This window comes from Erinaceus europaeus, chromosome 15 (genome assembly GCF_950295315.1).
Source record: "Erinaceus europaeus chromosome 15, mEriEur2.1, whole genome shotgun sequence".
In the NCBI taxonomy this organism is placed as follows: domain Eukaryota; kingdom Metazoa; phylum Chordata; class Mammalia; order Eulipotyphla; family Erinaceidae; genus Erinaceus; species Erinaceus europaeus.
The window spans coordinates 62,703,503-62,725,339 of NC_080176.1; the positions used below are offsets into that span (position 1 = coordinate 62,703,503).

The following is a 21,837-nucleotide window of genomic DNA, read 5'->3' on the forward strand; positions in this document are numbered from 1 at the left end:
TAACTACAACAATAAAAAACAAGGGCAACAAAAAGGAAAATAAAGTTTAAAAAAAATAAAGCGTATATATAGTTCTGGCTTCTAGTCAGTTGGTTCCACATCCCAAAGGCATCCAGTGTTCCCAGTACTCTACCTTTCCAGAAATATACCACAAGCCATGCACCAGCAAATGCATTTTCTCCTGTGCTTCTTTTCATATACAAATGGTAACACAGTCCTGAACTTTGCTTTTATATTATTTATTCTATAATAGCTGTTGATGTTCTCTACTCTGTAGGAATGTACCTGCCTTGGTAACATTACATTATGGTTTATTATGATCTAATATTGAAAGATATTGAGGTTACTTTCAATCTTTGAGAAACAAACTTACACTGACTATTAAAAGGGAAACTGTCAGACAGTGAGTTATGCATGTGTAATTTTTAATTTTTTCAAATCTGTCATGTAGAGCAGTTGGAACCCCTGCCAATGATATTATAAATGATAAGGGGATGTACATGGTGTTTTAACAATAACAGGAAAGAACAGTCTCAAAGGGCAGTTTTAAATTATATCTCTATAAATGACACTGAGTAACTTCATATATTTATGTTGTAATTCCTATCTGGGAATAGCCTGTTCTTTTGCTCATTTTCTTATTATCATGTTGACCACTTTTAAAAAACTAATCTACTAGATGGTACTTTCTGTATTAAACATATCTGTCCTTGGTTCCTGCATACAGGCTGGCCACTGGAAAGATCAAGTCATGATTAGAAGCTTGTTTTTCAGTTCCAATATCTTATTCTTCAGATGGGAGAACAAGAAACAGAATAGTTATTATGCCTCCATGATGAAGTTGCCGTAATACGCCCCACCCATATGGAGTTCAGAGAGCTTCAGGCTTAAGTGAACACATGGAGATGCTAGCTGAGTGACATGCCTAGGCAGGGTATGACAACTCCATAATCCTTTACACATACCAGGGCCTGCTCATCTGTCTATCTGAACACTTAGCTGTGAGATCTGATCCTAGCTCCAGGTAGTTACTGTTAGAATTAAACTAAATTGTAGAAAACCCAGCTGGTTATCTACAGAATTGCTTGATGTTTTGATAAACATTTGGCCACCAGTTGTATAAAATGAAGTTATTCTGTGTAAAAGTATTATCCATTAAGACCCCTGTCCCCATACTTGTTGTCACCCTACCTACCCACTTCTCTGGAAAATTTGTTTCTGTTGTCAGTGTCCACTGGTTTATTTGTATTGTTTTTGTCTCTGTTCTGCTTTGTTTCCTTATGTTGACATACAGGTAAGTCATCCCATATGTCTTTCTCCTGACTTATTTTCTTTCACATGATCCCCAAGTTTCTTCCATTTTGCTGCAAATGGCTAAATTTTATTTATTACAACTGAAAGCAATTCCACTGGGGGTTAGGTGGTGGTACACGCAACTGAACACATGTTACTGTGCACAAGGTGACAGGTTCGAAGACTCTGCCCCCTTCTTGGCAAGGGGAGGAGGATTGTTATGGGTGAAACAAGTGTTGTAAATCTCTCCTTCCCCTCCCTCTTCTTCCCCTATTAAGTCCTTCTCTCTTGACTTCTCTCCGTCATATCAAAAGGAAGAAAAAAATTTAGTAAGAAAAAATTCACTGTGTATAAATACACCTATATGTGTACATACACAGAGATATATCTTCTTTATCCAATCATTATCAATGGATACTGTTTCCATTTTATTTTAGGCACTGTAAATGCTGTCGTGTACATAATTCAAGTTAGCAATTTTATATTGTTCTGTTAGAAACACAAAAGAAAGACTGCTGTGTCATTTCAGTTTTATTTATTATTCTTTTCTTTTTGAGGTTTTCCTAAGAGTGGTATCGTTTTACATTTCTATTAAAAGTGTGAGAGTTCCTGTTTCGCCACACTCCTGCCAACACCTGTTACTAGTTTCCTTGAAAGCAATTTTCACTGATGTGGTTCTGACATTTCCTTATCAGTCAGTCATGATGAACATTTTTCTCATGTGCCTCTTGACAGAAAAGAGTTCATTTGATCTTCTGCCCACTTCTTAACTGGGCTACTACTATCCTGAGCTGAATGAGTTCTTTATATATCCTGGATTTTAACACTTCATTGATTATCTTAAGTGCAAATATTTTCTCCCATTTGGCATACTATCTTTTATAATATACATACCTTCTTTTGCTGTGTATAAGGTTTAGATGATAGCCATAATTGCTTGTTTTTGTTTTCGATGATATTGGAGCCAGGCCCTAAAGATTTCTCCAGTACTGATAGCATTGAACATCACCTATGTCCGACGGCTTCAGGTCTCTCTTTTTTTTAAAAAATATTTATTTATTCCCCTTTTTTTTGTTAGCCCTTTTTTTTAAATGTTGTAGTCATTATTGTTGTTATTAACCTTATCGTTGTTGGATACGACAGAGAGAAATGGAGAGAGGAGGAAAGACACCTGCAGACCTGCTTCACCGCCTGTGAAGTGACTCCCCTGCAGGTGGGGAGCCGGGGCCTCAAACCAGATCCTTATACTGGTCCTTGCGCTTTGCGCCACATGTGCTTAATCCACTGTGCTACCATCCGACCCCCTCTTTTTTTCTTTTAAAGCTTCAAATATCTGGTCATTTGTCTTATGACTCAATCTTAATTTTGATCATGCAGTATTAAAAAAAAAACTAAAACTACTGTGATTTGTAATCATCATGTGGGGTGCCTGCTACACTTTGATAACAAGTATTGACAGGGAGTCAAGTGGTAGCGCAGCAGGTTAAGCGCACATGGAGCAAAGTGCAAGGGCATGCGTAAGGATCCAGAGGCAAGACTTCTCACTTTTTTAAAAAATATTTATTTTTATTTATTTATTCCCTTTTGTTGCCCTTGTTGTTTTATTGTTGTAGTTATTATTGTTGTTGTCGTTGTTGGATAGGACAGAGAGAAATGGAGAGAGGAGGGGAAGACAGAGAGGAGGAGAGAAAAGATAGACACCTGCAGACTTGCTTCACCGCCTGTGAAGCGACTCCCCTGCAGGTGGGGAGCCGGGGTTCGAACCGGGATCCTTATGCTGGTCCTTGTGTTTTGCGCCACATGTGCTTAACCTGCGCTACAGCCCGACTCCCAAGACTTCTCACTTATTGACACCATTACAACCATGACATAAAGCACCAGACACAAGATGAAATGACAACACCAGATAAATGGATAAAATTTAGACAAATAGCACAGGTGATAATTCTTTTTACTTTTCTTTCTTTCTAAGAAGACAGAAAAAGTCTTTGATTACACAATTATTATACTCATTTTTTGCTCCCCAGTTTGAAAAATTTATTGGCAAGCCAGGTAAACCTGAAAAAAAAGGCCAAAATATATTTACAACAATGAACTAAAACTCCCTGCTACTTCCTGAAGCTGAAAGTAAACAAAACCACTACCAGAAAGGGAGGAAACTGCCTAATTTTTGTTATCTTTTCACTACCAACTCTATTAATTATTTGTCAGGAGTGACCCAAATAATCACAGCTCATTAGACTAATAAGAGTTCAGTTACTGTGATAAAAATTAGAAATTTCAAAAACATTCCTGTAGTCATATAAAATTGTATAAAACTGAGTTAATAATTATGCAATAAAGTCTTAGAAATATTTTTCTGAAATGGAATAATTAATTACATGTTGTGCTACTAGAGTCTAGAACTTTTAATCATGAGAAGTAATAGATATTCTCATTATTTATTACTTGAATCAGCATAATCTGTTACTCACAGGATTTAAAAAAAAAAAAAAACACTTAAGAGAAATGTTTGAAGGTATCTTTGAATATAACTATACCTATGCTTGTAGATTGGCCTTACCAAGAAATCAACTTAAATTTTAATCAACACACAGTGGTTTACTGGTATCTGAGAAGCCCAATCATAGATGTGGGTCCTCTTTGTTAGCTACTTCTTATCTTCATGTTTAGATGAGTAGACAGTAGCACAAAAGTGAGGAAAGAGTAGACTGTAAGAGATACTGCAGTTTCATTATACTTGCTAAGATGGGGGCACCCCCTCACCTTGTGTCTGACCAGAGTTAATATTAACAAATCGTAACCCACCCAGCCCACCTGACTATATGGAAGAGATCAGTTTCTTAACTTAGAAATAAAAAGTTTCTCTTGACAAGGAAAAATATTATCTGTAATTTTCTCTACTTTTACACATAATACCCTAAATTCAATTTTTCTGAGACTCATCTGAACCAAATATTAGAAGGTTCTACCAAATATCTATTAAAGAATTAAATACCAATCTTATGGAAAAACCATCTGTGAGTCAGCAGAAAATATACTGATTATACTGAGTCCAGGATCAATCACTCTGATTTTATTGGGTAAAGAAAATAAAAGCACCCATCATAAACAAAGATGTAGAAAAATCCATTAAAAATGAGCAAATAAGGGGGTTGGACGGTAGTGCAGCAGATTAAAAGCACATGGCACAAAGCTCAAGGACCAGTGTAAGGATCCAGGTTTGAGTCCTCCCCCTCCCCGCCTTCGGTGAAGCAAGTCTGCAGGGGTCTTTCTCTCCCCATCTGTTTCCCCCCTCTCAATTTCTCTCTGTCCTATCCAATAACGACATCAATAACAACAATAGCCACAACGATTTAAAAAAAAAATCAGGGTAACAAAATGGGAAAAAATAGCCTCCAGGAGCAATGGATGCCTGGTGCAGGCACTGAGCCCCAGCAATAATCCTGGAGGCAAAAAAAGGGTTAATTTATTATAATGATATAAGGCCATAGAAGGTTTGAAATTAGCAAAAAGTCACTTAGTAGCATTTTTACTCCATGAAAGAATAAAACTACAAGTCCTCTAAAATGATGCAGAAAGAAAAAAAAGAATGAAATTCCAAACATTTTAAAGCCATTAAAAACACTAGAAACAGAAAGGGATATCATCAATCAGAACAAAAAAAAAAATCTTTAAAAATTTTAGATTAAAATACACAACTAATATCCTACTTATTAGGAGAATTAGTGAATGTGTTCCTTCTACAACCAGTAAGAATGCAAAAAATAACCCTTATTTAGTTTTACTCAACATTTTGTTAACAGTATTAATTAGGACAGAAACAAGAAAGAAAAAAAAGCATAAAAACTGAAAAGAAAAAAATGACAGATAAAAAAATTGAGTACTGGTGCTAGGTGGTGGCACACCTGGTTGAGTGCACATGTTACAAGGCACAAGGACTCAGGTTCAAGCCCCATTCCCCACCAGCAGCTTTACAAGTGGTGGAGCAATGCTAGACATTCCCTCTCCCCTCTCAATTTCTTTCTGTCCTACTGAATAAAATGGGGGGGTGAAGAGGAGAAGGAAAAAATGTCCACCAGGAGCAGTGGACTTGTAGTGCTGGCACCTAGCCCAGCAATAACCCTGGCAACAATAAATAAAAACAGATTATCTTAATTACATAATGATTTAGTATAAACTGTGTAGAAAGACTCAAGGTATTATTAGGTTATAATGTTAAGTAAGGTATTTAGTCTTTAAGCTATAGGTAGGGTGGAATAGATTGATGGGCTATTACAATGTCAGCAGCTATTTTCCCTGACAACCATTAGTTCTGGTAGGTTATATATCGTATTACCTAACAACTTCAGAAGTTTAATGTGCATAATATTTTGTATGTGTTAGAACATTTTCTTGACTGTGTTTGGAGTTGCTAACCAAATACTATAAATTTGCTGAAATAGATCAAGACAAAGTATTTTGTGCAATAAGTCTGTAATTCAGAACTCATTAAGTTAAAGGTGTACAAAAAGCTGAATTCATTCTCTCACCTTCAAATTCTTTTGCAAGTCTATTATTAGTTATGGCCTTTTATTATAAAGACATTTTATTGATAGCATAACTAAAACTTTAAAAAGTACAGAATACTTGAAAGGTTTTCAAGTGTTCTCAAAATTTCATTTACTCTAACAAGTAAATATTCAAACAATTATCCTGCAGAGCAGCACATGTTAATTTTTTTAATTAACAACAGGGGCTCCCTTTTGATATTACAAACAAAATTAAGTCAAGACAAATGATTATTTCGGGGGTTTGTGTTCCAATTTCTCTAAATTTAAATTGAAACTCTTACAAGTTTCAAGTAACACACACAAAAAATGTGTATTTTATAACTGAGGAATTTTGAAAGTTTATTTATTTATTTACTTATTTATTTACCTGTATCCATACTTTGGTTTAGCTGTTGATCACTTGTTTCTCCATCTTCACTGATATATCCAGGAGGTGGTGTTTCTACAGAAGTTTAGAGCAAACCAAGTTATAGTTGCAATTTAATCTCACATCTTTTTTCCTAGCTACAAAAGATAACCAACAAATCACTCCAAACAATAAATAATATTATACATAATTATAAAAAGCTTCACTGGATATTCAGGTCTTATAATTCAGTTCTGGTCCCTATCTTATAGTTGAATTCTTATGGCGTACTTGTAATAAGTCAAATGTTCTTAATATATGTCCCTAGCTATTATTTACACATCTGGCTCATTCTCATATGCTTTTTCTGGGGCAAGAGCCAAAAATATAACTTCAAAGATGTCTCAGTTCTGAATCAGTGTGTTCAAAGACATTACTATCAACTATTTTTAAACTAGTGACCACTGTGGATGGGTAGCTAGGAAATGACTAAAGAGCATATAAAATGTGTACATTTGAATTGCATTATAACTAATACAGATTTTCATCTCATAGTTGAGCACATAGGGTGGAATATGGCAATATAGTACTGGAAATGATGTTTATAGGATTTAGCCTGAATTTTACATAAAGGATCTCTTTCTATTCAGGGGGTGTTGCCTTATACCCATTACAGTGTATAAGGATCCAGGAGCACCAGCTGCAGTACAGTTTCTTGCCCTCTCTCATCCTCTCTCTATGAATTTCTGTCTCTACCCCAAAATAAATAAATAAATGTATTCTCCCCAAGAATTTCTAACTTGGCATATATTTGAAGCCGAAAGTTAGATATATTTCAGAGTAGATATACTACTCTGGAAAGTGAGGTAAATACTGAAAATAAGTTAATGTGTTCTCTTCAGCTTATGCTGTTAATAAAATGTTCACAGTCAGAAAAGCTTCATATAAAATAAAAACATTTACACAATTATAGTATCGAGGAAGCAAAAATTGATTTTAAATAATTCTTAGAATTTAACATTTATATTGGTGGAGTTTAGTCAAACTAATATTTAATAACGTGTGGATGCTTATGAACCCAATTTGTATTTATCCCAACTGTTAAAAAGTTCAGAAGGCAAAAATACCTGGGATGTAATTACTCTGTGGCTCTATTCCTGCTGGGAAATTAGTGTTTTCTGGAATGGAGTGGGTGTAGTCATCCAGAGGTGGTAGTTCTGTTAGGATCTCAGTGTGTCGAGGTACTAATACCGGAGGCAAAACTATGAGAGAGTAAAAGAAATCCATGTTAATGGGAAAAGTAAGAGTGGTAGGTCTTTATTAAAAGTTTTCACTATTAAAGGGATAAATGGTCTGCCTAACTTTAAATTTTAGAGTTCATCTTTTTGGTAGAAATCTAGTTACTGAAAAACTGTTACTCTGAATTTAAAATATTATGTAGTCCACAGTCTAAGTTTCTAAGTTCTAATCTATACTATACTCTTGAGAATAAGGTGATCCTATTTATATTAAATAACTTTGAAAGATCAAAAGTTCCCATTGGAAAAAATTACAGAAATTTTGGAAAATTAAAAAAATATTGCTATGTATTAAAATTTCAAGTATGTAACCTACTAAATCTCATACTATGAGTCTTACTAAACCTCTTAGCTACAAACCAGGCTACTGAAGCACATCAAAAACATTCAACTAGCAGGCTGGGAGACAACACAATACTTATGCAAACAGATTCTCCAATGCCTGAGGCTCTAATGCCCCCAGGTTCAATCTCCCTCACCCCCTCAGCCAGAGCTGAGCACAGTGCACTGGTGAAAATAAGTAAATAAACAAATAAATTCAAATATCAAAATGACTGAAAGCAGTTAATGCAGCAGATAGGTAAAGTGGTACTGCAGTTTAGTTCTAAGCAGACGATAAATCTGGAGCACTGAATTTTCCTGTCTATGTACTCTAATATCAAATAGTATGCTGTCCCTTTAAGATATAAAATTTTCCACAAACTATTTTTTAAACTTTCCAAGAATTTTTAATGGCTAACAAATAATACACTGAGTTTAAGGTAATTTACTTGAGTCTTACACCAAAAATCTCTGTGGGTGAATTAAAGTATAAGACTACTTAATATAATGAAGTTCAAACATTTAAAAACAAGGGGTGGAAATCTAACTGTCCTACCTGGTGTCTCAACTCTCTGGTAGTGGTAAGGGTTTACACATACTTCATCCTTTTTAAGATTAAAAGCATATTCGCAATTTTCAATCGCTTTGAGCTCATGATGACTGTGAAGATCAGGCCAGCGCCACAGCCGGCAATATATAACATGAGGCAGTCCTTTCCTGTGAGATACCTGAAGACGACCATCAAGAGACCTGTTGGGAAGCAAGAGGGAGAGAAAGGTGGTAAAAACCAGGTGGCATGAGTTGGGTGAAAATTAGTACAGTAAGAGAATAAAGGAAGGAATGAAGGACATTTATTAGTTTTAGTGAGTACAGGGGGAAGAATGTCCTATCTAGTGGGTGCGGTATAAAAGCAGCAGCACTAGCAGAATTACTTACAAATATGCTACATACATGACTCAAATGTCAATGAATGGCTAACGATTGGGAAATCTTTGGCTTTTAATTAGATTATCAGATTTATACTTGAAAACATTTTAACAATGTCTATCTTTAGCAAACTTTTTTAGAGTGTGCTGTTAAGGGCATTAATTCTGTAGTTGATTGAACTATCAAAAAAACAAAAACCGAAAAAAGGACTAGCATGAAAAATGGTAAGTATCAAAAATGGTGTGAAAGTAACTTACTCAAACTACTGTGACTTATTAATTACCCAGTTGTGACTGTTTTGAGTACCTAGGTATATTTCTACAACTCACATATAAATGCAGATGGCGATGAATAATGATGAGATGAAATGAACAAATACCAATATGCTCAAAGAGAGTATGATGGTTAAAAACAAAAGATAACATAAGACGAGCCCACCTACCATTAATTATAATAAGGGATTCAATAAATAACTAGGTATTTATTAGTATAAAGATGATAGCAAGAAATCTGGCAAAAACTGGCCATATAGTTACTTAGAAATTAGGCCAACAATGGACTATAAACTAATCTCAAACTAAAAATGAGATTAAATTGTTAAAATTCTCTTTCTTGAGGGGATGCAATAATTTAAAGAGAGTTCAAAATCAGAATTTCACTGGTCAAAACATTACTTGAAACATGTAATATATTTTAATACTGGTAAGCAGGTATTTTAATACCATGCCTTGTCTTATATTAAGGAAACATCCTAGGCAAAATTATACTATGCAACCCGCTAGAGGTCTTCCAAAACACACCCCCCTCCCACAACATCTCTAGGATTTGACAGAGGGCAGAATATTCACCTGGTTTGTTCAGAGAAGTTGTAAAGGCCTGTTGTATCCCACTGATCTATCGTATTTGGTGTACTCAGTCCCCAAATCTCAGAGCAAGTGCTGTGCATAAATTGAAAAACAAAAAATTGATGTGAACATGGAAGCATGGTTATTCAAAATACCATGATGTAAAACATGGAAAATGTACAGAATACTTCCTTCACCCAGAAAATATACATTTTTCACTTTTCTCACAGGTATTTACTGCTGATTTCTATATTTTCTATATGAAGGAAGCCAATAAAATGGAACATGTGACTCCAGATAAGTTATGATTATGTATTTAAAATGTGAACATCAATGTTCTCTAACTTAATGAAACCATACCTATAATGCCCTTACCCAATTTACTTTTCTCACACATAATATCTAATACTCATGCCATTAGCCCAAGAGTTTTATTAGGTTTCTTTTAATCTAAAAATGGTTGGCAATTATTGTTTTTAATATACAAAGAATTCTAATTAACTTAGACACATGCCCACAGTTAAGATTTTCAGGTTATTTGCCTGAGATTTTAAATATCCAGTCATATTAAAAACTATCACTACAAAGTAAAAGGAAGTGAATTTTGAAGTCATTTGAACATGATGCACCACCTTAAAAGGTTATCAAGATTTTTGTGCAAACTTAAGACATCTGGAAGTACCATATTCTTTAAACAAGGTGTGAAAAACCAGCTACATGTACTGTTACAAAATTCAACACACTTGACAGACACAAAACAGAGAAGCTACAAGAGTTTCCTTCCATATTTCTTTGGAGAACATGGGCAGTCCCAAGATAATTCTCACTATTTTCCCTTCTACTATTTTACTTTATAGTAACTCTCCTCTGTACAAGAAGCAAGTTTACAAGGCAGTCTAGAAAGGAACTGTTCACTGATGACATCTCTTAGAGCTACAAGCTGAACTTTCAAAATGAGAATCAATGCTAATTCTTGAAGCTTAATTCTATTTCTCACTTATTACAAAGTCTTCAAAATTTCAAAAAGGAACATTTCAAAACAATTTATAAAAATATAATCAAACAACAGGCTAAATCCCAGATGTACAAGTTGTCAGAGAGGTAAGGAAATCAACACTTCAGAAATCAACACTTCAAAAAGTACTGAACAACTAGCTAAGTCTTTCTATGCCTGGGCAACAACTACAGCATGGGCTGCTGGGTGTCAGTGCTACAACCTCTCTTGCACAAGTCTTGGACTACAGGAACATGTCTGTTGCCCCTTTGGAGGCTAGATGAACCCTAAACAATGGACAACCCCCATTTTTTTTTCAGGTATTTTCCAATACCATTTGAGGATATTTTTTAAAGAATCTCTTGCTCTTTCAGGCTACAGAAAGTTATCTTTCATTTTTCAGACAGAACAAAACCAATAAAGGGAAGAATAATATAGATTTCCTCAACTCCAACGATGTTGGGAGTAGGGGGAAGTTCTTTTACTTAAGACATTTATAATTATCTACAGGAAACAAAGAACCACATAAAAGAATCAGATACAATTTTTCTTTATTTGAAAATTACTTGAAGAAAATGATTAGCAAAAGAGTAGTCAAAGCCTAATACAAACATTTCACTCAAGTAACTCAGGAATTGACAAGAACCAAAGTCTAAAAAGAGAGTATGAAGAGATTAAGCTATCCTTTATTCAAGATAGAAACATCCCAATCCCAGCTCTGCTACTTCCCAATTACTATAGTAGGTATACCCTACTATAGTATAAAGCCCAATTCTACTATTTATCTCTTTAACAAAATCAGATTTACAAAGGCAGGCATTGGCACATCCAGTTGGGTGGACACATTACCATGTACAAGGACCCAGGTTCAAGCCCCTAATCCCCACCTCCAGGGGGATGCCTCAGGAGCAGTGAAGCAAATCTGCAGGTGTCTATCTTTCTCTCCTCCTCTCCCAATTTCTCTGTCCTATCCAAAAACAATGACAGCAATGACAACAACAATAACAACGATAAACAAGGGCAACAAAAGGGAAAAAATAGCCTCCAGGAGCAATGGGTTCACAGTGTAGGTGCGGAGCCCCAGCAATAAAAGAAAACAGGAGAAAAAGAAGAAAAAAAAGGGCAAATATATATAAACACAGATAATTATAGAAATAATAGCCTGGGGCTAGGAAGTAGCGTAGCAGGTTAAGTGCACATGGCGCAAAAGACTGGAGTAAGGATCTTGGTTCGAGCCCTGGGCTCCCTGTCTGCAGGGGGCTGGGGGGCCGCTTCACAGGAGGTGAAGCAGGTCTGCAGGTGTCTATCCTTCTCCCTTTCTGTCTTCCACTCCTCTCTCAATTTCTCTCTGTCCTATCCAACAGTAGCAGCAGCAGGAATGACAACAATAAACAAGGGCAACAAAATGGGGGAAATGGCCTCCAGGAGCAGTGGATTCATAGTGCAGGCACCAAGGCCCGGTGACCATCTTGGATGCAAAAAAAAAAAAAAAAAAAAAGAAGAAGAGGAAGAAGATGAGGAAAAAGGAGAAGGAGAAGAAGAAGAGGATGAAGAAGATGATGATGGAGGAGGAGAAGAAATAGTCAACAACAAGAAAAAGAAATAGAGAAGAAGGAGGAGGAGGAAGAGGAGGAGAAGAAAGGAAGAAGAAGAAGAAATAGTCAACCCCATATCTGTGAAGAGGAGGAAGAGGAAGGAGGAGGAGGAGGAGGAGAAGGAGAAGGAGGAGAAGAAGGAGAAGAAGGAGAAAAAAAAGAAATAGTCAACCTTATCTGTGACCTTGAAAAGACTAATGCAGTTTTCAGTGGTGGGAACAGAGACACAGAACTCTGGTGGTACGAACAGTGTGGAAATATAGCCGTTAGTTCATAATAATTTTAAGTCATTATTAAAACACTAAGAAAAAAATCTAAAAAAATTAACAATGGAACAGCATGCAGTTAAGTAAACTAACATTACTCCCCTCCTACCCTTCCCCCCAAAAAAGCAAAAAAAAAAAAAGGTGTTTTTTTTTTCTATAGAGTAGTCATAAGCTAACCTTTCTTTGCTAAAATAATAGCCTCTGAACAAAATAATAAAGTCAGGGAGTAGGGTGGTAGCAAAGTGGGTTAAGCACAGGTGGCGCAAAGCGCAAGGGCCAGCATAAGGATCCTGGTTCAAGCCCCGGCTACCCATCTGCAGGGGAGTCACTTCACAAGTGGAAGCAGGTCTGCAGGTGTCTTCCTCTCCCCCTCTGTCTGTCTTCCTCTCCTCTCTCCATTTCTCTCTGTCCTATCCAACAACGACATCAATAACAACAATAACTACAACAATAAAACAACAAGGGCAACAAAAGGGAATAAACATTTAAAAATATATACATATATAATAAAGTCAACAATCTGAAAATGGTAGAGGTCAAAAACATAAAAGGGGGGCTAGGTGCACCTATTACCAAATGTGCAAGTAATAGGTTTGAGCCCCTACTCCTCACCTGTGGGGGTAAGGGGGGATGCTTCATGAACTTTATCCTATCCAATACAACAGAAAGGAGAAGAGAAATAAGAAAAGAAAAGAGAAAAAAAAAAAAAAGGAAGTTTGAAAATGTGTCCACCAGAAATGGTGAATTATTAATTTATAGTGTGGGCACTGAGCCCCAGCAACAGACCTGGTGGCAATTAAATAAATAAATACTAAAGAAAGGTCAACCTTGATTAGAAAAAGAGATTTGCCTTGGATGAAAGCTGCCTTTGTATGGCTTAGTTCCCAAAACCACCACTTTAGTCTAAGCTAGGCCAACCTGAACCTTAGGAAGGAAACTAGTATTATGGACTTCCAGAATCAAAGAATGGAATTTGGAATAGTCAAAGAGGCTAGAAAAAGGAACAAATCTTGTAAGTGCCAAGAGTCCCCACCCCACCCCCTGCCCCAGGGGCAAATACATATAAGATCTAAATGTAAACTCCGCCCAAATCCTTGATTTCCTAGACTACATATGTGAGAGACTATAGAAATTACATGCTGAAAACCAATTCTCAAGAGAATCAAGCACCTATTTCAGCTGCTACTGACATCAGAGTTAACAATTTAGACATGGAGGCTACCTAAAACTATACGCTGGAGTAAAGTCAGTACTGTTCAGAGGAAGGAGGCAGAGTTCAGATTCTCTACAAGGCTTTGTCCCAGACAATCAGTATGAAAATCACTATTACAAACATGTGAATAGGAAAGTGTTAGTTCCTAGTTAAAATACCCAGGGGGCTGGGTGGTGCTGCACCTGGTTGAGCACACACATTATAATGCACAAGGACTCAGGAGCAAGCCCCCTACCCCTACCCTCAGGGGAGAAGCTAAACAAGGGGTCAAACAGTACTGCAAGTGTCTCTCTGAGGGAGACTAAGTATCCTCTTAAGTCTCCCCTCCCCCTCTCAATTTCTCTCTATCAAAAAAAAAATAAGAAGAAATGCCCAGCAGAAACAAACAAGAATTTTAAAGTATTTGTGGACTTCACACAGATGGGAATCTTAGCTGATAAAAGAGACTATAAAAATGAATCAAATGGGGAGGTAGGGTAGCCCAGAGATAGCTCAGTAGGTAAAGCTTATTCATGCCATGTTATGAATAAGGCTCCAAGTTTAATCTCCAACACCACAAGGTAGGGTCATGGATAGACAGTACTAAGAGTAAAAGTGAGTGGAACTCCATGGATAAAAGAGTAGTGCTTTAGTGCCTCTACCTCTGTTCTCACCCCCTTTGAAAAAAATATAAAAATTGTGTCTGAAAGACCATTCCAAGGTATCTCATGTTCAAAGCATAGGATTCATTCCCTGGCATCACATCAAAATAAAGCAAACAAAAATTTCTAGAGCTGAAAATTTTAAAATATAAAGTGGAAAGTCAACACAATTGTTTAAAACTGAAGTTTTTAATCTGATGGAGGGACTTCCGGGAGGCATGGCCATGGAATAACTGGAATAACTCTCCTCCCAAAACAACAAATAAGAGGAGAGACCTAACTGAAATCTATAGCTGAAAGTTCTGCAGCCTCAAGTGGGTGCTCGAGTACGGTTGGGGCATAAGGGTTGAAGAACAACAAAGTCAAATCAGAGCTCCTGATGGCACAGGTGCTGAGCTGTGCCATTTTGGTGATTTCACTTTAAGTCCAGCAAGCAAGTAACATTGTCCCCAGTGCCTTAAAAAAGAGAAAGGGGCTCAATCTTTGTCTCAGGGGGGGTTTAGCTTTCTGAATTTAAGGCAAGGACACAACACAAACAGGTCATATGTGATCACAAGACAGCCCAAAGCAACCACTACCCCCCTCCCAATCATACAAATAATAGAAACCTAGAGATCACAATAGCACCACCTGCTGGCCATCAATAACCAGCACAAAAAAAATGTGCAAGCAGAGAAACAGAACAGCCAGACAGAAATGAAACAGAGGAAATCCAAGGACTTACAGATTTAGAGAGACTCTCAGACATACTACAGAAATCTCATTATGAGGACTCTACAAAAATTTAAGCAAGAATTAAAATAATATTTTACTATGGAATTAAAACACACAAGAGAGGAACTTACAACAGAGTTCACTAAGAATCTTCAAATCTTGAAAGAAGAACTTCAGTCAGAACTCACTAAGCAGCTAGGAAGCATGAAAGAAAAATTTCAAACAGAACTCCAAGGAGTAAAAGACGATATAACTGCAATCCATGCCCAGGTAGAAGCCTTAGGAAGTAGGCTCATACATTCAGAAGAAATAATCTCCAATCTAGAAGATACGGCCAGCCCATTCCTTCAATTCAAAGTTGAGGGAGAGGAATGGTTCAGAAAAACTGAAGCAACTCTCTGTGAAACTGAAGATGCCATCAAAAGATGGAATATTAAGAGTGACAACTATGTCTGAGGAGGAGGACGATGCCAAAGGCCCAGAATCCATTTTCAGAGCAATTTTAGCTGAGAACTTCCCTCACTTAGGAAAACCCTCAGGACATTCTCATTCAAGAGGCAGAATGATCACCCAGATTTATAAATACAAAAAGACCAATGCCAAGGCACATTATTGTAAAACTATCAAAAGTCAACTACAGGGAAAAAAACTTGCTGGCTGCTAGGGAAAGGAAAGAAGTTACATACAAAGGAAGAGCTATAAGACTTTGATCAGATTTCTCTTCACAAACTCTAGAGGCAAGGAGAAAGTGGAATGACATATTCAAAGTTCTAAAGGAGAGAGAATTCCAACCACAAATATTGTATCCTGCAAAATTATCCTTCAAATGTGAGGGAGAAATAAAGGTTTTCTTAAATACTCAAGAACTAAAGAATTTGCCAAAATCAACCCCACCTTACAAGAACTACTGAACCAAGTCCCACAAGAAAGAAGGAAGCCAAGGAATACATGTTCCAAACACCAAGTTGCAGACGCTGATGCTATCATGATGCCAACCTGATTCTCCCAGACAGATGATCTCACCAACATACCCTGGAACCCCACCTCTCCAATGCCCAAGTTCAGTGAAGAATCAATTACAGAAGTCAGACCTCCCACCCTCTGCACCCCAGAATGACCCAGGGTCCATGCTCCCAGAGGGATAAAGAATAGGGAAGCTTCCAATGGAGGGGAGAGATAAGGAACTCTGGTGGTGGGAAATGTGTGGAATTTTACCCTTCCTACTCTATGGTTTTGTCAATATTTTTTATTTTATAAGTAAATAAATAAAAAGAAAAAAGAAACCTAATGGAGGAATAGAAATTATCTAATAAAAACTGAAGTGAATATGGGATGATCTCACTCTCAGGCAGAAGTTGAAAAACAAGATCAGAAAAGAAAACACAAGTAGAACCTGAAATGGAATCGGCATATTGCACCAAAGTAAAAGACTCTGGGGTGGGTGGGTGGGTGGGTGGGGAGAATACAGATCCATGAAGGATGATAAATGACATAGTGGGGGTTGTATTGTTAAATGGGAAACTGGGGAATGTTATGCATGTACAAACTATTATATTTACTGTTGAATGTAAAACATTAATTCCCCAATAAAGAAATAAATTTAAAAAATAAAAATAAATAAATAAATAAAACTGAAGTGAAGAAGGCATTAACCAAGTGATGTGTTAGTAACATGTGGTGTCCCAGAAAGAAGAGAAATAAAAACAGACCAGAAATAAAAATATTAAAATCATAACAGCTGGAAATGTTTCAAACTTTAGTGGAAAATAAACTCACATATTTAAGAAACTCAGTGAACATCAAGCAATACAAAGAAAATCATCCTTAGGCATATCACTGCCAAACTACTAAAAACAAAAGAGAACCCTCTGAACTAAAACCACACAGTCCATAGAACAGAGAAACTTGTTCGAATGAACACAATATGTCTAATGTGTGTGTATACATACTTTAAATATAAAAACATAAATATGTTAAGATAAGCATGGAAACAAAAGAACCTGAGAAATGAATTATTCTTAATGTTGTCTTTTCTACATGGGCAGGTCTATATCCTTGACTTGCTATTTGAAAGTTTAAGTCATTTAAAGTATCTTTCATACCTTGGAATTCCATTTTCATGTTCCTCCTAACCTAGTGAATCTTTGAAATCATGGATTTCTTTCTTAATCTATTTTTTCATTTTATATTGAGAGGTTTGTATTTCTACAGTTTCCTGACAATGTGTTTCCTAAATTCTTTCACTGATAGCTCCTCTGAATCTGTATCACTAAGTGTCTGGGCTGTGTTTAACATAACCAGCATGTATCTTTTGGTTTCTGCTGCTGGTCAGCAGGTGGCACCAGCTTCTGCTCTGTACCTGAGTTGCAGAAAGATGTATTTTGACACCTGGTGTTTCTTTAACCAAAGCCTTGGCTGGGGAAGAAAGGGTGGGATAAGGGTGGACCCAAGACCTACTTCTGCTCTTCCCAGACTGTTTCTTGAACTGTGAACTTTCAAATTCCCTATTACCCCTTACAAGGCAGTCAGTCTGACCCAGCTCACGAGGGTCTCTACGGCAGCTGGGATGCTTTAGTTTGGTAGGTTTCCTTGCTGCCACAGGGTAAAATGTTCTGTTTCCTGGTCCTCCACTCAGATGCACGCACCCAAGGGGTTCACTCAAGAGCTGTGGTCTCTACAGCTCTGACAGCAGTTCAGATCTCATTTTCTTAAAGCCACATGGCTCTGTGTGGGCACTTTAAATTCAGAGTGTGGATCTGAAGCAATTGCAGATATAGTTTCCATTGGCAATGTTTGAGTCTTTCTCTACCTCCCCTCCTGTTCGTTCTCACATACACAATCACCAACTATCAGGCAGCAATTGTTTTTTTAACCAGCATTTTGTGTGTGTGTGTACACACTATACTGGGTTAACTACCAACTAGCCCCCAGTTCTCACCATTTCTTTTTTTCTGTATTTAAAAATTTTTTTAAATATTTATTTATTCCCCTTTTGTTGCCCTTGTTTTATTGTTGTCATTGTTGGATAGGACAGAGAGAAATGGAGAGAGGAGGGGAAAACAGAGGGGGAGAGAAAGATAGACACCTGCAGACCTGCTTCACCACCTGTGAAGTGACCCCTCCCCCTGCAGGTGGGGAGCAAGAGGCTCGAACCAGGATCCTTAGGTGGGTCCTTGCACTTTGCATTACCTGTGCTTAACCCACTGTGCTATGGCCCAACTCCCCTCACCATTTCTTATAGGCAAACTATTGTCTAACAGTACACAAGGTACCATGTATGAGGTCTCAAGTTCAAGCCCCTGGTCCTCACCTGTAGAGGGGAAGTTTCATGAGCTATATCAAAGTATTGTCTAAAAGCAGACATAAATGCCCTAAGAAAGTACATGTGACATATGATATGAGTTGATCACTGGATCAACCAAATTACTTGACAGTAAGCTTCACAGAAATCCTTATCAAATTTTCCTAGTAATCACTTTCAGAAAATTACATTAATCTTTTGCACTTTGATTCAAACTATATTTGTTATGACACTTTTTGTATTAATAATATATATATTTATTCACATATTTGTCAGATTAAAAAGAATACAGTAAGAACTAAGTTTAAGAAACTAACACTGACTTTGAAGGTTCATTTTCAAAAAATCATACAAACTGCAAAACCATTTTACTGTTCCTTCTGTATCTGCATGATTTATAAAAGACACCACCAATCAAAAGTAATAAGCATCACTATATTTTACTAATTATTCTTCATGACCTTGTTTCAAAAAATATTTCTTCTAAAGTCAAAAGGACTAAGAATAGGTTTGCTGTGAAAAGATTGCGAAGTATGCTAAACACATGTTAAAATTAAACACACAAATTAGCAGAATGATATCAAATAAAACATTCAACAAATCAAACATTCATTTGAGGCTCCAGATCTGGATAACCGATGTACTGATGAAAGATGACTGACATGGAATGATTTCTAACTACCATAGCCATAATCACTTCTACTTAGGACTTTCATTTTATATGTGACCACCCAAACTGAAAATTTCTACTTTAAATAGCTCAGGGAGAGTTGTCTTAATTTTTAAAAAGAACATATCCATAATAACTTATACTCCATTTGTCTGTGTAGTTCATCACCACTAGATGTCTGAGAGACTGGAAATGGAAAACAAGGAAATGCTACCTCAAGGCAGATTTTTTTATATTCCATCCATCACCATGAAAGAATATTAGGAAAAATCTTGTCCTTTACAGATTTGCAAAAAATGGAAGTGAACAATTAAGACATACTCACTGGCTACAGAAAAGCTTACCCCATGCTATCAGTAGTTATTTTAAGTATTTGACACTATTCATAATGCCTTACACATTGTTAAATGATTTATACTCACACCAACCATAAAAAGTGAATTAAAACTACCATGACTTTCAAATAAAGAAATAAATGTAGGCTGTTAAAACAGCTCAAAAGATCAGAGCTATTGAGATAAGAATTAAGGTATAAGTCCAGGGCTGACAAAGTATCTCACTTGGTTACTTAGTGTGCTGCCTTGCCATGTGCATGACCCAGGTTCAAGTCCTACCCTCACCACATTGAAGGAAACTTCAATGCCATGGTGTTTTTCACCAGAAGTTAAATTTTTCAGGGTCTTCTTTGCAGAATAATGGTTTAAATCAATGGTTCCAAATTTCTATATAGCATATACTGATTGTATGCTATGGCCTTTAGGGCTGTAATCTTCTAATTGTTCCTCTCAGGGCTAGCTAGTTTCCAGACAGCAAAGACTCCCTTGAGGGTATCTTTTTAACTAAAGGAGAGTCATATTCTCTGGAACAAATTTTCACATACTAGCAAGTAATCCCAACTCTAGGCCTAGACAACTAGGAACCTCCCCTAAATCATTCATTATCCAATCCAAACCTTAGTACTTGCCTAAATTATCATCAATTCAAAATCTTAGTCAATATATCTACATGACATTGTTAGCTTAGCCTCTTCCCAGAATAGTCTAATAAAAGCAGTCCTTATACCTTTGGTGTGTCTGTGTGTTTTCCTAAGGTCTCTCACACACATGATTCCACAGCTCCTTTTTATTTCAGACAAGATATTCCAAACACATGGGTTTTTCCAGGCTACATACAATGCTCCCCCTTGGTGTTAAGAATCAAACTGTGCCATGAACAAGTCAAAGCATGTACCTTACCAACAAGTAAGCTACATTCCAAGACCCATCTTATTTTTTTATACATTAAAAATTAAGTTACACATACTCAAATCTAGACACTTAAGTGGATGTTTAGATAATTATAGTTAACTGTCCACTAGTTGGAGATAAAATTTACATAGTGTGAAACAGGCATTACTGGTGCCATTCTGTGATTTTTGTCAAATGCTAATGTATTTGTAACTCTCAACCCAGTCAAATAATAACATCTAGAAAGTCCTTGACACCCTTTCCCCATCAGTCCCTGCCATCCTCTCAGTCCCCAAGAGTAATCACTCATTTAATTGTAATCATACCATATTTAAGTTTGGGGGTCTGGCTTTTGGACTCAGAATGCTGGCATTAAATCCTATCACTGGATGTAATATGACAGCAACCCATTGCTTCCCATTGTTTTCCACTTGACAAATGAAGTAAAGGAAGTTTCAAGTCAAAGGTCTTGGCAGCATTATTAAATATCAACAGTATTCTACCTCGTAGATACCAAAAAGAAACAACAAAACACACCAAGTAAATTTATAATAGTCACTTTGGGGTATTATCCATTAAGCAGAACATTTATAGAATGTGCTCAACAGTAAAAACTGAAGAGTTCATTATGAAAGCTATTTTTGCAGGGGGAATAAAGAAATTTCTCCAGACTGAAAATTGGTATAGCCACTCTCAAATTAAAATGGAAAGACAATAGAATTTCCATAATCAGAATACTGTAAGAATAAAATTGGCACTCTTATTCTTCTTTGGTTCAGTATAACTCTTCCTAGAAGCAAAAGTTGTGCCTGGTAATTTAAAAAGGTTTTCACTTTTATCTCTAAATATTATGTTGAAAATTTTACTTTGAGGTTTTGATGTTTCCTAGTATATCTGAAATATAGGAAATTTTCCATGAAAACAAAATAGTGCCTACCATTGAAAACACTTAAATATCATTCCTAAAAATAGCTATTTCAAGTATTTTCAAGTCTTTCCAAAACCAGAATTTTACAAAAATAAAACAAGCTAACATTAAAATGGGTTTATAAGTACTTAAATGAGTTCAGTAGACACTCAACTTTTTGACAGAGATGACTGGAGAGAAAGGGCCTATGTATCCTTCTCCTCCTGGCAACAGCAAACCACAGCACATGAAAAAACTTTCTACAGCAAGAGATAAAAGGTCAACATAGAGGCAGCAGGACAGAGAAAGATGTTTTCTTCAAAAAAGATAAAAAATCCCTCCAAACAACAGTAAAATGGAAGTGATCCATAAAATAGGGTAATTCAAATCTAGCAGAATGTAGGTTATACCTAAATTCCAGTAACCCAACCCAATTCTTACAACTCTACAATAATGTGAAATGGAAAATTTTAAAACTCTGAAAGAGTAAGAGGAGGAGATCAAGGCTATAGTCCTCCAGAATACATGATGCTATACCGGAATTCAGTTTCCATAGTAATAGAGCTCCTAGCTGACAACCTGCCAGAATCTGTGCCTTGCTGGGCCCAGAGTTGTGCAACACTACCTCAACCTACAGGGTGAGGTCCCAGTTGCATAGTAGACCTAAACCACCACCCACAGCAACAAGAAAACATTTTGCACTTGTAGCCCCAGGTTTCTGGTCACT

General features: G+C 36.6%; 1 protein-coding gene across 5 annotated transcripts in view; it reads right to left on the reverse strand.

Annotated features, from left to right (window-relative positions):
- SMAD2 (SMAD family member 2) overlaps positions 1-21,837 on the reverse strand; it is a 94,805-nt gene that overhangs the window by 19,777 nt on the left and 53,191 nt on the right. For 4 of the 5 annotated variants that reach the window (XM_060173835.1, XM_060173837.1, XM_060173833.1 and 1 more), the window contains exons 3-6: positions 9,587-9,676; positions 8,368-8,561; positions 7,320-7,454; positions 6,214-6,288 (exon numbers count right to left, since the gene is read on the reverse strand). In XM_060173835.1, coding sequence (XP_060029818.1) covers positions 6,214-6,288; positions 7,320-7,454; positions 8,368-8,561; positions 9,587-9,676 — 494 coding nt within the window. The remainder of the gene's footprint in view (positions 1-6,213; positions 6,289-7,319; positions 7,455-8,367; positions 8,562-9,586; positions 9,677-21,837) is intronic. The other variant, XM_060173836.1, reaches the window with a different exon arrangement.